At 37.3% G+C, this 16,645-nt stretch overlaps 1 protein-coding gene across 1 annotated transcript; it reads right to left on the bottom strand.

Annotated features, from left to right (window-relative positions):
- Window positions 1–1,056: 1,056 nt before the first annotated feature.
- Window positions 1,057–12,812, bottom strand: slc4a1a (solute carrier family 4 member 1a (Diego blood group)). Its single transcript, XM_059553313.1, has 21 exons — window positions 12,679–12,812; window positions 11,105–11,170; window positions 10,938–10,993; window positions 9,828–9,925; window positions 9,691–9,737; window positions 9,440–9,605; window positions 8,299–8,434; window positions 8,022–8,091; window positions 7,532–7,574; window positions 7,256–7,440; window positions 6,951–7,152; window positions 6,097–6,300; window positions 5,376–5,524; window positions 5,081–5,275; window positions 4,718–4,963; window positions 4,471–4,560; window positions 3,625–3,791; window positions 3,126–3,367; window positions 2,806–2,975; window positions 1,943–2,116; window positions 1,057–1,725 (listed from the first exon to the last, which is right to left on the bottom strand). Exons 2-21 carry the CDS (start codon window positions 11,129–11,131, stop codon window positions 1,678–1,680), a joined length of 2,715 nt encoding a protein of 904 aa, XP_059409296.1. The 5' UTR covers window positions 11,132–11,170; window positions 12,679–12,812; the 3' UTR covers window positions 1,057–1,677.
- Window positions 12,813–16,645: the final 3,833 nt, after the last annotated feature.

Genomic DNA, 16,645 nt, shown 5'->3' with positions numbered 1-16,645 from the left:
TTGTGTGTTTGTGGGCGTCACCTGCGCGGTCCAATCAAGACGTTCTGATTTGGGGAAACATGATTTTCCAATGAGCGCACTGATTCGTTAAACATCAGAGCAGTGACGTGCGCATTTTATTGGGATGCCACAGTCCAGCAGCGATCGAGCGCGCCTGCCTCCGGAAACAACACACCGGCCAGTGCTTTCCAAGCCTCTGTCTGTTATAGCACTACAGACCTATCGGTGCATCTGCACTGCCAACAAACCAAAAATTAACTCACTAGATATTTGAAATCATTTAGCATCGTCAATACAAACTATTCACCCTATCAGTACTTAAACTGTGGCAGGATCTCCCTTCAATAAAACACATGATCTTGTCTTTTTTTCCAAGTTTTGATTATAAGGAAATGTATTTATGATTATTAAACTGTTTTCAACACTGATAATAATAAATATTTATTGAGCATCAAATCAGCATATTAGAATTATTTCTGATTTCTCATGTTAGATGGCTGAACATATATGATATACAAATGTTTTAAATTAAAAGTAATTTTGAATTTTAATAATATTTCACACAATTACACTTTTTACTGCTAATTATCTGAATGAATGCATTGGTATTTCAAAACAATAAAAGAAAAATCGTACTAACTTCTACTCTGAATTGTAAAGTATGTATACTACTCGTGGAGATAAATGTAAAAAAATAAATTAATTAAAAATGGGATTATTTTAACCTTTTGATAACACTACATTTGAAGTCTTTCCTTGGTCTTTTCCATTTGAAGTATCCTTGGTTGTGAATCACTATTGAAGTGTTCTTCTTTTTTAATTTTCAGTAAAGCAGGTCCGTCTTTAACATGTAAGGAAGGTGGTAGGACTCTCAGAATGGGCTGGAAACTTGAGAAGGTGGGTGGAGGGTGCTTGCCAGGGTGGGCCAAGCTCATGATTGGGTGGGACAGTCCCGCCCAGGCCTCCTGTGATGTCAAGCCTGCTGAAAAAGTGGATGTGTTTGCAAGCTCCCCTGACTAATTTAGGACATGAATGTAAGGCTTTCTTTACTAAGAATTATTGTAGATGTTTTAAAGAATTTTAATCATTAAACACACATAATCACACACCATAACAGACCAAGCATACATAAAACCAAATATTCATTTATACTCTAAAGTAGCAAATCTTTGCAATAGTAACTTATGCTAACATTCTGTATTTGTAAGCCTATAATATTTACAGGTATGGTGTCCCTGAAACATTGAAATTCTATATGAAGGCACATTTTGTATAGGCATCACCTGTTAAAACAGGATAGGATTTACAATCAGGCTGGTGTGTCACATGAGACTTCTTGCATGACACCTTGAATACATAAAACAAATAAATACCAGGATGTATAGATCCCAAATGAAAAACAAAAACAAATATCTTATCAGGCACACAAGCACACAAAAGAAAAGAAAGAAGATTATGATAAACAACTATGGAATGTATATGAACAGTTTATGAATTTTAGGTGTGCATTAATTGCATTCTAAAACTTTAATGGTATAAAGAAACATTGAATGGTTAAGCTAAGAACTGAATGTACAACAGTTAAAAAATATAAGCAAAAGATTCTCATTTAATGCACACAGTAAGATGAATTTATAGTGGCTCAAGAAAGTTGTCCAGGGGTGTTTTGGGGTTATTTTAGTCATCCTCGTCATCAAATTTCACATTTGCATCATCTGCATCCAGCTGCAAAAATATGACATAACATATGCAGTCATAACATAGACAAATAAAAACCCATAGGTGTAATTGTCATCTAAATTTTATACTGAAAAATAAAACAATAAAGAAAAAAATCTCAGTATAAAATAATATATAATGTGTACATTTAGCACATTTGAACTTTTTTTTCTATTAAAACAGGGTGGCATAGGGCTCTTAGGCCTATATAAGAGATACTTACACATTTCATTTCCATGATAGTGAAGACGGGACCGGTCATGAACATTCTCAGAGGGATCGTGAGGATCAGGACAAAGGGTAGGGCAAGTGAAAATGCACTAGATTTTATTGCCCACAGAATCGCCAAACAAATCACTTGGATCAAAGTGTACAAGTGCATACGCATAGTGGGCACCTGTATAGAAACACACAACAGAAAGAGATAGATAGAGAAATCAGTAACTAGATACTGTAGTTGGATGGATCAATCGATTGACAGATTATTATTGTTAAAATTATTGTTGTTTGGAGTTTGGGTGTCACCATACATGTTCAAAAGGTTGTGGTTGATAAGTGATTTTAATGATGTTTTTGAAAGAAGTCTATAATGCTCACCAATGCTGCAATTATTGAATCAAACATACAGTAAAAACAGGAATATTGTAAAATATGACTAATTTAAAATAAAGTTATTTCTAGTTGAATGTATTTTAAAATCGAATTTATTCCTGCTATGGCAAATCTGAATGTTGAGCATCATAACTCCAGTCTTCAGTGTCACATAATCCTTCAGAAATCATTCTATTAATTTTTCTATTATTTTTTTTAGCACCGTTGAGAGCGGTTGTGCTGCTTAATATTTTTGTGGATATCGTGAAACATATCTTTTATGAATATAAAGTGCAAACGAACTGCATTTCTTTGTAATAATAAAAGTCTTTAACACTATAAAGGTCTTTATTGTAACTTTTGATAATTGTAAAACATCCTTGCTGAATAAAAGTGTCAGTTTCTTAAAAAAAAAAGTGTATGGACCCCAAACCTTTGAACAAAAGTGCACTTTTATCCACGTAGTGTATATATGTTTCTGTAATTAAATCTTACACGGGTGACAAATGGAAAAGGTGGATGATGCTTTTTCGGTGAAATAAGAAGAAGCATACGGTCCCAAAGCTGAATGCCACTCAGCGAAGTGATACCCATATAGAGAAAGATGCCAAACAGAGCCGTCATAGGAATCATCTTCAGGATGGGCTCCATGAGAATTGAGACCCCTGTGGGGAAAGAATTAGGATGATTCTGTGTATTGTTCAATAAAATTTTGTTATGTATCATTGTCAATTTATTTGTATTTTTTTATGGCAATTAAAATCTAACTGTGTTTATTAAATGTCATTACATCAGATAAAAAGCTTGCAACTCACCAATCATCACAGCCACCAAAATACCACTGACTCTTTGTTCTATCACGCGTTCAATCTGAGGTCTGGGGCCTTTGGTCATGACAGTCAGGGCATTGGCGTGGGTAACAGATCTCACTGTAGCAGCACTGAGCCAGGGGACACCGAAGATAGAGGAAACTCCTCCCAAGAACACCAAAAGGAGGAGGTCCAGATGGAAACCAGAGCCCTTGACCATCTTTCTCTCAGGCTTACTCACGATCAGGCTGGATGGTAAGGAAAAGGTGGAGGTTAATGCAGTAGCCACACCAAAGTTATGACTACCAAAATCCTTGCACAAATCTTCATTGCATCTTTAATTATAGTAACATTTCACAATATTCCTGTTTTTACTGTATTTTTGTATAAAATAAATGCAGTGTCAGTGAGCATAATACTTCTATCAAAAATAACTTCACTGTATCATAGTATCGTATCTTCTAGTGTGAATTGAAATGTGTTCTATTCTGAATATCACACTCACGTAGTGATCTGGGACTCGAGGAAAATAAGGATGAAGACCAACAAGGCAGGAACAACACAGGCGAACATCATCCAGATAGGGAATGGCTTATTCTCACCAAATGGGCTGATGATCCAGCCTCTAGCAGATGGGTTGGACACGATCAGCCCCTTTGGCACCACCAGTTTCTAAAGCAGGAAGTTTATTATTTACACAGATGAATGGAACTATCCATTATAATAATGTTCAAAATCCCAGGTTATTTGAGTCCTTTATGCTATGGGTCAAGATGCACAAAACATGTTTACCTTCATTTCACTCTGCATGGGTCAATTATCTAATAAGATTTATTTTTAATTTTTTCTCAAAGCGATAAGTTCAAATCTCTCAACAGTTAATTTCTTGTTCACACCAGATTTGATTTGTTTTTTAATTAGTATAAGCGAACTGTATGTGTTTTGGTACTTGTATGCAAAAGAGAAAGTACAGCTGTCTACAGTTTACGCAATAACTAAATGCACATGGCTTGCTGTGCAAAACTGATGAGTTGATTCTTAGTGAAACTGTCATATAGCACAATCACTTCTGTTTTGAACATGTAGGAACATCACAGGCCTACACACCAGTTTTTGCAACCTGTAGTTATTTTTTTTGTAACAAAAATGTAATTTGTATATAACAAACATTTCCAAGGTTGACTGCCACTGTAAAAAACATTGAAATATTTTGACCAGAACAGCTCACACAATGACCAAAAAAAATTATGCCATTTCTTTCTGAGGCTTGAGTATAATGGTTTGAGTTACTACTTTTAATTGAGAAAACCTGTAACAGCTAACTACGCCAAATGATTAGTGTCTGTCAAACCTGTGTGTAGGCATCGCTGATGCTGATATCCACAGCAATCATGAAGAAGATGGCGATGGGGACACCAAAATCTCCAATCATTCGACGGATCTGGTGGTGTACAGAATTTTAATAGTAACATGATCAGTCAATTTAAAGGCTTGGCTGGATGATATAATAAATGCCTAAAATCCCGAACCTTTAAACCTATTTTTGGCTAAACAGTATCAGAGTTTAAAAATAAAAAAGGTAAACTGAGTAGACTTACAGGACCGGGAAAGAAGGTGCTAGTTTTAAACCCACGGAGATAAAATGCAATGAAGAAACAGCCAAACATAAGGCACATGGACAGCAGGGCAGTGTTGGGATAGGCCCTCTCTATTATCTCATGATGTTCAGTAACATTGCCATCAGGATGAACCGTGATGTTGACTTTTTTGATAGGGTGGAAGGGGTCATCCAAACTATCATTCAAGTGTTCGTAGTTCAAAACCAAAGGATGAGCTTGAAAAATCTGAGAAGAATTGAGAGAGAGAACAAAGCATTGTGGAAAAAAGGAAGATTTGGTGACACATCATGTGATGTGAATTAATCAAATGAAGTGTGTGCCCATTTGGAAGACTGAATATACTCTGATAAGCTTGGCAAAGGTCTCATAGATGAAAATGAGAGAGATCAGGATGGAGAAAATCTCTTGGGTGAAGCGTGAGATGAAACGGACAAGGAAACTCCCTTCCACTGCCACAATCACCACCACAATGACGATCAACCACATGCCCACCCAGACACGGCCCACGATGTACTCAAAGCCATTAGACTTGCAGAACTGAATGGGAAAGATAAATGCATTTAGATGGATGAGAAAAGTCATGCAGTTGCTGATAATCTACTTTATTAGTCACAATTCACACCAATAAAAACATCACCTGAAAGAACGCCTCCTCAAACACCATCAGTGGACCAGTAAACCCAATGACAAGTACTGGTTGAGCCGCAAAAAGACAAAAGATGACGCCCTGCACACAGGTAGAGACCATCATCTCAGAGACCCCAATCATGTGATCCGTCTTGTCCGCTAAAACATAGAAAGATTGTAAATGTTGCAAGTTTTTCTCAGTTTAAAGAACAGTTCAAAAATCTACAGAACCTTTTTCCTATTAATATAGAAAACCATTGGATGGAAAAGTTCCAATGGTTTTTCAAGGAAACATACAGCAGATTTTTCTTACACACACACACACACACACACACACACACACACACACACACACACACACACACACACACACACACACACACACACACACACACACACACACACACACACACACACACACACACACACACACACACACACACACACACACACACACAATTTTGCTTCAAAAGATCGGTTCATCTGTTGCTGTCATATGTAGTGTTCACCAGAGGAATAAATTCATATACATCTAAGATGTAATGAGGGTATGAATTGCCATTTTTTGGTGAAGCACTCTTTTTTAATGATCTTTTTAATTTCATCCAGTCTAGGTGGGCAGTTCTTGGCCAAAATATGATAAAATGTGTGCCAGATTTTACAATAAATGCGACCAATTTAGATCTTTTTCAGTGGTGTGATTAGTCTATGCTGGCAGTGAATGTACTCACCAAGAAGTCCTCCGAAGGTAATGGCAGGTGAAAGGGCAGCGAAGTAGATGAAGATGACAGCAGACAGCACCTGAGGGTCCAGTGCATCGGTAAAGTCACTAAGGTAATTCCTGTAGCGGCGTTTTATATCTTTGACCATACCGCCAAACGGATAGCCGGTACGGGCCAGTGGATCCTCCCGTGGCTTCTCACGTCCAGTTGGGCCTAATAAATCCAATTAAACACAGTTAACTTGATGCAATTCCAGATTTAAGCATATAAATACATGTATGAAATGTTTAAGGGTATTATTTTTAAGATAATTAAACCTTAAGATGTGTACAGAAAAAACATACTTGTGATGTATGAAGAGCCAAAAACATGAATATGATTAAATCTTATTTAAAGAAGCTTGCCAATGCAGTATTTAAAACATTATTGGCTCTTCCATGATACATTGGTCTTCCTCAAGTGGATAAAAGTGTCTGCAAAATAACTGTGAGTATAATATAATATAATATAAGTGTTTTTTTTATCAAATATTTTGCAGTAATGTCAGACCAGCATCATATCCACTAAAATTAAATAGGTCAAATTTAGATCCTGAGAAGGAAAATGACCAGACCTAGATTGAATCCGCAGACTTTTAGCAGTTTTTTTGACTGGATCTTTAGGAAATCTGCACAGTACTGAAGTGTGTAAATGGTGTTAAATTATCACTATCATTAAATTATCATAAAACAACAGGCTATTCGGATTATTAATAAAAACAAGCACACTACAGGACTGAAGGATTTGTTCAAATTTCAAAATGTCAAATTTTATGAATGCAGTGACATCCGGCATTAACACCTCGTTATTATATAAAGCCTGACCTTTGCCCCCAATCATGAGTCGGGTGTCAAATGGGCGGACTCTATCTCGTAGCATCTTTTTCTGAAAGTTGATGAGTGGCTTAAGCATGCTCTCGTCCTGGATTTCTGTGGGTGGGATCACAATGCTGCAGTCCATGAAGTCTGCCATGGCATTGTACAGATCCTTCTCATTTGTAGCCAAGTACGCTTCCAAAGTGAACACCTGTATGCAGGTACAGAAGTAAGACGAGACATTGGAAAAGCCTTCATTTTTCTTAATGATTTATTTAATAACATTTCAGTGCCAGTCCATAGCTCCTCTTTACCCAGTCAGCCATCAGTGATGCCATGGCCCGGCCACTCTCATGATAGTCCATGCCACTGTGACTGGGACCCATGAGGAAGAAGACAAAACGAACAGGAATCGAAGCTTCCAGAACCCCTTCCATCACCACTGAATCCCGTAGACGTGCAAGAGCCACCACTGGATTCTGGAGGTTCTCCACCACCCCTTAAGAGTGGTATAGAAACAAGGGCATGAAATATGCTATAAAGCAAAATAATAAGTGTTTTTATAGAATAAAAAATGGATGTACTCTCACCTGATAAAACCACAGAAGCCTCCACACGATCAACCAAGTCTCGCTGAGGAGGAACAGAGAAGTCCAAAGTCAGTAGTTGAAACAGTATTTTCAGTTTAAAACAGGCCTGGAAAACTGTACTGTAATGATCCATTTTTCATGTTTATTCAGAAGCTAGTTCTTTTTTAATTATCTGCATGCCACATCCAAGAATCTGACTTTAAAGTCTAAAACTGAAAGGACAGAAGGATAGTGTCACTGTGATTTTAACCAATAGGACATCCTAGATCAAAATGTTTTAGTGGTCCTGGAACAACAGTCCTATCAAGTAATCATAGTCTTCATCCAAAACTTTAACTAGATAACATTAAGAGTGGAATGATAAACTATGCAGTGTCCTAACATCAGCTCTACCCTTTTCTAACATCAGACTGGTTGATGTGACTGCTGCAGGAGCAACAAGAAAGAAAGAAAGAAAGAAAGAAAGACAGACAGACAGACAGACAGATACCTGTTTGGGGATTGAGAATGTTTGCAGCTCTATGTCTGCTGAACCAGGGGCTGTAGTGGGCTCTATTTGACTGTGAAGCAGAAGCAACGAGTCATATAACATTTATAGGCATATACAGTCATACTTGGCTATTAATAAAGACCAAATAATGGGGATTTCTCAAATACAAAGAAACAGTTCCCAGGACTACTTTATACAGCGAAAAAAACTGAAGTAACTTTCCTCCACATAAACACAAACACGCACATAAAGCAACACAGATGGCATGGAGCCTAACCTGCGCTTGCGCTGCAGTATGGCCACAAGAGCGTCACGGTCAGTGGGCCGGATCTCTTTTTTGAGCAGGAGTTGTTCCACCATCTTCTGACAGATGCTTGATAAGCTGCTGTCATCAACATCTAGCAGCACCGCCCCTGGTTAAAGTCACCATAAATAATATGTAAGAATATACCTTTTAATTCACCCAAACACTTAAAACCTGGAATTCTAAAATGTGATGATTCATTTTGATTAGAACTATTTTAGTTACTAATTTTAATCTTTGGACCTCCTTTTTTTTTAATTGTTCAATCAAAATCAACAGGGGAGGGGGTTGTTCAAATATTGTTGTGAACAGTGTGGAGTCAACATTTTCTGAACTGCTGCCATAGAAGTTATTCATAATTAAAAAAAAAAGTGTTGTCAAATGATTAATCGTGAATTATCGCATCCAAAAAAATAAATTTGTTTGCATTATATATGTATGCGTGCTGTGTATATTTATCATGTCTATATAAATACACATGCATGCATGTATATCAGAACAATAGGTTATGTTTATATATTAAATATATGATTAAATGATTCAGATGGTCAAACTAATTTTAATTTAACACAAAAAGAAATTGCATGTTAATACAAAATGCAGTTTTTAAATAATTATTTCATTTATTAAGGGAAAAAAAGGTGTCCAAACCTGCCTGGCCAGGTGAGTTTGGACAGCTTTTTCCCTGAATAAATGTAACCATTTTTTAAAAACTGCATTTTGTATTTACTCTGGCTGTACTTTTGTGTGATTTTTTTTTAAAAACTGGCAGCCATTGTATATGATTATAAATATAGACATGTAAAACAATTAATCTTTTGACAGCACTATTAAAAAATATAACTGTGATATCATGTTTGCTTGACATTATTCACATTATACCATGTTATAGTGTCATGTCATTGTAACAATTTTGAAAGAAGCTTTGATTAGCTTGGTGTGTTTGTCTTGATGCAGTCACTGAACTGAACATGCTCTGGTTAAGATATGGGCCTCTGTTAGAAGCATATTTCAGTGTTTATGCGGGCACCACACTTACCCATTTCTTCTCTCTACTTTCTTATTTAATGAAAGTGTCTGAAGGCCAGAGGAAACATGTCACTTGTTGTCTCACCTGTGCTCATGGCCTTGCGGATTTGAATGAGACTTTTGAAGGTGAGATAGGGAATGTGGGGCTGACTCCACTGTCCCGTGGCAGGGCTTAGGTTCTCCTCATAACCCAGCCAGCGTCCCATTTCCTGCCACACCTCCCCACGTAGCTCATTTAACTCAACGTATGCCTAGTGTGGGCGATAATTTTTAATAAGGCTTTTACAAAGAAGTCAAAGATAAGAGTAAGTGAATGAATGTGTTTGTGTGCATCACCTCTGCATCTCCTCTCTTGATGGCATTGGTGTTGGTATTTCGTGCAGCTGAAGATGGGAAATGAGTAGTAAATTGCAGATGTGTAAGGTTTGCATTTATATATCCATTTGTATTTAGTTTATATATTTGCAACACACCCTCTAAGTCTCTAGAGAAGGTGAAGGTCTGATGCTGCTCTTCTTCCTGCTGCCTCATCTGCTCTAAGTCATAGCTGCCTTTGTGTCCCGCAGGGGTCCTATAGAGGGCGACAGAGAACAAACACTACAACACACACACCAGGGTACAGACCCGACTGTCACGGCTCCACACACTCACCATATCTTATGCACCATAGGGCAGAATGAACTCCATCCTCTTACAAAGCGACTCAAGCCATCCCTGATACAAGAAACATAAACCTCACTCTGTCCAGCCCTCGCACTGCCCCGTTCGGCCACAAGGGTGCGATGTTTTACAACTTTAGGCTACTGTCTGTAATCCTGAAGAAGCCTACTGTAGTGTGCTGTAATCCACTATTTGTATTTATTTATTAAACTGCACATAGTTGGGCTTGTGATCATTCATCACCACACACAACATTGCAGTTTAAAGTGAAAAAAATAACTTCTGACTGTTAGAGATTTAAATAATTAGTCTTTTTTTCGATTTTCAGATTGACAACTTTGTCTGAATAATTTTACAATTATTAATCGTCAATATTTTATTAATTTGTAAAATCCTATTCTCACTGTTGTAAAGTAAAAACATAAGAATTACAAAATTGCATTTTTTACACACCATGTTTGGTTTATTTCATGATAATTTGAAACAACTGCAGGCCTAAGTGGTTTTGTATTTATTTATTTATTTTTTACTTAGAAATATCCCTTTTCGAAATCATGCTGATGGTACTTCTAATAAAGCGAACGCTTCCCCCAAAACATCTGTTCTGGGAGTATATAAGTTTGGTCAATGGGTATGAAATTCCTCAAAAAAGGCAACGTTTGCAAACTGCATACAGTTACTTTACATATAAAAAGAGATTATGTCATAAGGACCTAATAAAATAATCATCAAATTGTCTAGATGCACCATGGTAATGACAGTTTGGGGATATTAATCATCATCGTAATTTTACAAAAAATATACCGGTCTTTTAATTAATACACCTGACAGCAGGAATCTTAAACTGTGGCTGAGAAATGCAGTGAAGCAAATGCAACTTTATTTTATTTCTATCAGTGTGTGTTACGTCGTGTGATACTCACAAAGTGAATGGAGATGGTAGAGGTGACTCACTGTCCTCATAGGACATGTCGTTGTCCTATAGAGAGAGAGAGATATCTATTTATCCTATGATACAAATGTCATGCCAATAAAACATCTTGCACTTGAACTTCATCAACTACTTCATGTGCGATAAGATGCTCCTCACCTCTTCAAATGATACAGCTTCCATCATTGAGACTGTCTTCTCTCTGTCCCAGAACTCACACACAACCTTTATTCACACAGAGAAACAAAATAACACAGTCAGACTGTAAGAACTGCACACCTGCTACAGGCTTATTCATATACTCCCCTTTATTAAAGTATTACTAAAGACAGCATAACAAACACATTTCGACAGTGTATGATTGACTAGTATGAGTTTTACCAGTCAATTTGACTTCAGATGATTTGCATTGAATATTTACAGTGTATTGGCAATAAGATACATGAATACGAATTATAAAAATACACAGTTCTTAATGTTCTGTATGTTTTCATATAAGTGGGAAAATAAATCAAGGCCTCCGTTCACAAGCACTGAGGATCAGATGACAGTTTTTGTGTCTTTCAGAGGCTCAAGACCGAGACTCACCCTGAACTAGCACAAGGGTGTGTGAGAGCCTCAAACAGACAATTATCTGAAGCCTGAGCTTGTAGCGAATGATAAGGGCTCTTCTGTCCCTCATGGACAGAGGCAGATAGAGCACATCAGATTGACCAAGATGGTAAACAAATATATTCCTCACTGAACAAAAGTCTTATCAACGTTTGCTAGAAAATTACTATGAACTATTTCCAATGTGTTAAAGTTCCACATAAGTTGGGATTTAAGCAATAAAAAACCTAGTGGACAGAAGAACACTGCATCCTACATTTTTTTATTAGAATGATTATTAAAATATGATATGTGACTTTCCCTAGGTTAATTAAGAAGCTAATAAACAACCAATACACTGAAGAAAGTTACTCTATAGGCAGAAGTATACACAGTGTGCAACTTTTCAATAAACAAAATACACCAGACTGCACCAATTTAAAGAAAGACAAATGATGTTCAGTAAGATGAACATTATTAACATTTAGATTAACTTACATAAACCAATTTAAATTTGTGGAAATGTTCTTTAACTTAGCAGTTTTAGCAATCGAAAAATGGACGGCAAATTTATATGCTGCCTGGAATCATTTGTTAAATGCAGTTATAAAACAAACATGTAAACTCCTTTATGTGAGCCTCACGGTCTCCAGTATGAAAGCTCATTATTTTCAGTCTCAGTCTTTTGAGATATATAGAAATACAAGTATTTATAGGAAAAATATAGAATATTAAGTTCCTATTTTTTCCAGCATTCCTTACAAAATGACTGATAAATTACTGCTGCAAGTAACAGTGAGATCTGAAAACATAAAAAAAACAAAACAAAACAAAAATGGTGTAGAAAATTTTCACTCAGAAATTGCTGGTATAGTTCACAAGCAATTACAAAGACAGCGAGTAACACACTGAATTAACCATGACATTTTTAAGTACAAAAACTGAATTATTATTTTCCTGTAAAACAGACTTAAATAGTCTTTGTTTTATTTCTACTTGTAATTTTTTTTCCATTGTACCTTTAGCAGGTGTCTCCTTGTGCGCAAGTGACCACCTTTCTCATTTTAACCTATTGTTTTCGCTTGCATTCCTTCTCATAAACACTTAATTTGACATTTTAACAGAGCGCAGCACACCCTTACCTGAGCCCAGGTGGTCCTGGCGGGTCTCTGTGCCGGGTTTCCGCGTCTACACTTTGAGCGCCCAACTCAAGACTGACCTCGGATCGATTCAAAAGGCATGGGTGGAGATGGAGGGTAATGGAAAAAGAGAGAAATACGTTAAGTCACGTAGTGCGCGGCAACCCGAAAAGCGTCGGCATGCGTAGAGCACCCAGGAGTGGGAGGGAGTGATAAGACCCCCATAATCAGAGAAACAGCCTTATCGATGGGGCCACCTTACAGCAGGAATACCCCAACCCTAACACCACTCCCAAAAACAGTCACCTTCAACCCAGTCCAAGACAGAGCATAGTAAGAGAGGCGGAGAGAGTGTGAGGCCTCTGCTGGTACACACTCAGTTACCTGTCATTAAACTGATTCAAAAGGCATGGGTTCATGTGAATTGTGCACTTTAATGCTAGTTCCTCAGGTAAAAAGGTATCTGCAAAAAACATTAATATAAAATTTAAACAACCCATTGTTTACGCCACTCCCAGAAAACAGTTAACCTGGATAAAGGCCAAATTATGACACACTGAGAGAGAGAGAGAGAGAGAGAGAGAGAGAGAGAGAGAGAGAGAGAGGGGTTAATTACTCCACTTTTAATGTGGAGCTCATCATCAGTAGGGTAAACTAATCAGTAAAACTATCTTGCCTTCTGACGTCAAGCTGCATAGAGGTTTGGGATTCCCTTCACGTAGAGTATTGGTGGACACCCCTGTAAAGGTGGCTGGTGGGTGCTTTAAGGGTTTTCCCCCTCCACGGCCCTCACATCAGTTTGATATGTCACCTTTTTTTCTGCTGTGTCACGGAAACACTGCTGCCCCTCGAGACAATGAGAGCTCGTTCAAGTCCTGGAAATAAATAAAACAAGCCAATAATCCAGGGGGTGTCTTTTTCCCTTTAGATCCTGAGTGATGACTCTGTGAACCGTCTTGGTTCAGGTCATTCTCTGGAAATGTCATTTGTGTTCCCTTTATATTCCTGTCTTACTATTCGTTACTGCTCAGGACACTAAACCTTGTCACGTAATTTGACAGATTTAACTCTTACTCACAGGATGTAATGCAAAAGAAAGTTTATATATATATATATATATATATATATATATATATATATATATATATATATATATATTTCTCAGATGCTTAATGCGTTTTCTGAAAATGCATATTTTGTCTTAATCCCTCACTTTCAAGTCAGTTTTATGACATCTCCCCCTTTAAAAATAATAGTTTAATCTCTCTGAGATCATAACAGTTTTTGGTCTCACGGTTCAAACAGATCATGTTTTGCCAGTATTACACTTACATTAGCCTTATCAATATTTCAGCTCTGTAATGAGGGGGAAAATATCTGTGATTTGTTTTATACAATTTTTTTCCGGGCAAAAAGTACAAAAATATTAACTTTTGATGAAATTTTCTCAACTACACTAGCTCTCATTAGTGAAAGTACCACAACTGACATTTATATTTAAAATATATTCATTTAAATTTGAACGGGAAAAAAATCTGCTCTGAGAGAGTTGAAATAATGAGGCCACATATATATGACCGTGGGGTGAAAACACTGGCCCAAACTCTGAATTAGGGAAAACTGTCTACTAATTTTACAGCAATTTTGGCCATGGTACGTTGGGTTAAGGGTGAGCACAAACTGGGAAAATGATTTTTGAAAGAAGCAGTAACCTGGAATCAAATGCCCCATGACTGTTTACGACTGCGCTCAAATTGGCACAAGCTTTTAGACACAAACAAATTTTATATCTTTCAATACAACTAATTATCATTTTCAGTATTTCAATCCAAAACAACAATTTCTGTGACCGAATGTGATGAATTACCTGAAGCATGGAGATGGTGGTTGTGTGGTCAAGGGGCTGCCATTTAGAGTTTGAAGGTTCAATCCCAAGAGACACGGATTCAATAAACAGAGCACTTCTGTCATCCTCTTGTATTATTCCTAATGTGCCCTCGAGCAAGGCAGGTTGCTCTTAGACCAGCGACCCTGCTCCTGGAGAGCCACCTTCCTGCAGAGTTTAGCTCCAACCCCAATTAAACACATCTGAACCATCTAATAAAGGTCTGCAAGATTAACAGAAACTTTGAGACAGGTTGCAGCAAAACTCTGCAGAGAGCTGGCCTTCACGAGCAGGACTGGACAGGTCTGTCCCCGCAATTATCATGCGGCTGTCTTGCCCGAGAACTGAAAACTAAGAAAAAGACAATGCCAAATGAAAGGAAAGTGGTAAACATCACACACTCCAACATCTAATAATATATAGTCAACTTAGAATTTACCTAGTGTTCATTTAAAATAATATCTACATTGTTAAAGTCCATGGGTAGGAATACACACCTTTATACCAGGTGCATGAGAGCACGTTTTCACTGGGGACATCAGGCAATGATTACAGTCCACTGACAACACATTTATGATGTCAGCATTCATGTGGCTAGAGACCTTTCAGGACTAAAAGAGTAATTAATGCTCAGTCCTACAGTTATGAGAGCTATTAAAGGATGGAATAACTGCATCTCCAGAGAGGAGCGTCACATGACCCGTGAGCAATAACTCAACCATGATTACTGAGCCAGCCAGAGAGGAAGTTTGTTTTATATAGTGTGTCTGTGTGTAAATGCTAAGGCATTGTAGTTTAATACTATACCAAAAATGTATGTTTACTACACATACTACAATGTATGTGTATTTACTACAGTAAATTAAAATGATAGAAATGATATAACAAATGCCAGTTTGTAATATCAAATAGCATAACAGAATGATTTTGTGCAGGGTAATTAACTGGAAGCAAGTGACACCAGAAGTCTGCCATATTCAAGTTACAAATATATTGGCTGTTGTGTTAGAAATAAGGTGGATAAAGTAATGTGAATATGTTTTTTTTTTTTTACTCTTAACGATTCAGTTTGATTACAATTTTCACTGTAATGCGTCACAGAATCTGATATTTGGTTTGATTCGATTACACTTGATTATTTTGGTAGCCCCCTTAAGAACAATGTGGATTTACTTTAAAGTGTAACATATTTAGATATAAGTTTAGCAAATGCATGATGATCAGCCAATGTGTTATTATAGGAAATAAACAGAGCCGGACAGTAATGGAGTACATTTACTTGAGTACAGTACTTAAGTACAATTTTGAGGGATCTGTACTTTACTCGAATATCATTTTTGGGGAGTAATCATGAAATTACTCAAGTACATTTGAGAGGCAAATGTCATACTCTTTACTCCGCTACATTTCTATCCATAACCGTAAGTACCCGTTACTTCTTCGGCCCCGTCCACACGGAGACGGAGCTTACCCCAATCCGATCTTTTTTTTCTCTCGTCTCAAGAAATATTCGCGTCCACACGAAACCACAGAACGATGTACTATACATGCCAGACCAGCATTTGGCGCTGTAATTCTGCCACAGAGATACACTTAAAACGGAGAAGACATGGACTATGCTCATAAACATTACGCGTGGTACACAAACGAACATGGAACAATACATTTATTAATCTGTGTTAATGTAAATTATTAAAAAGACAATCGTTCAGTGTTTGTTCATGTTTTTGTTGCTGTTACGTTTACGCAATCGTTTCAGAAACTATGGATTCGCTGTCCAAACAAAAACACAAATGCGGCGTTTTCAAATTTATCCACTTTGGGAACTGGTTTCAAAAAACATCTGTTTCACTTTTCCAAAACGCTGTTTCAGTGTGGACGAAAGGCCTATCCGATAAAGAATTTGTGCGTATTCACAGAAACGCGTCTCCGTGTGGACGGAAAAAAGGAAAAAAGAAACAGCTCAGAAACCCTCAATTTGTTGCTTCCCTCTCAAACGTGATTGGATTGTGAAGGCGCCACTGATTGGGACAGCCTATCAGCAATCACATTCAGCTTTCCGCCAAAGAATTCATGATATTTGAA

This window comes from Carassius carassius, chromosome 1 (assembly GCF_963082965.1).
Source record: "Carassius carassius chromosome 1, fCarCar2.1, whole genome shotgun sequence".
In the NCBI taxonomy this organism is placed as follows: Eukaryota; Metazoa; Chordata; class Actinopteri; order Cypriniformes; family Cyprinidae; genus Carassius; species Carassius carassius.
Note: the sequence above shows the minus strand (reverse complement) of the source record. Positions and strands in the feature narration are given on the sequence as shown.

What these genes read in the sequence shown, in the direction of transcription:
- slc4a1a (XM_059553313.1), bottom strand. Translation starts at nt 11,131, where the DNA reads ATGATGGAAGCTGTATCATTTGAAGAG. An exon ending in TCAGCGATGCCTACACACAG is followed by an intron (nt 3,792 to 4,470) that starts GTTTGACAGACA and finishes TTCCTGCTTTAG; the next exon opens with AAACTGGTGGTGCCAAAGGG. An exon ending in TTTGGTGGCTGTGATGATTG is followed by an intron (nt 2,976 to 3,125) that starts GTGAGTTGCAAG and finishes CTTTCCCCACAG; the next exon opens with GGGTCTCAATTCTCATGGAG.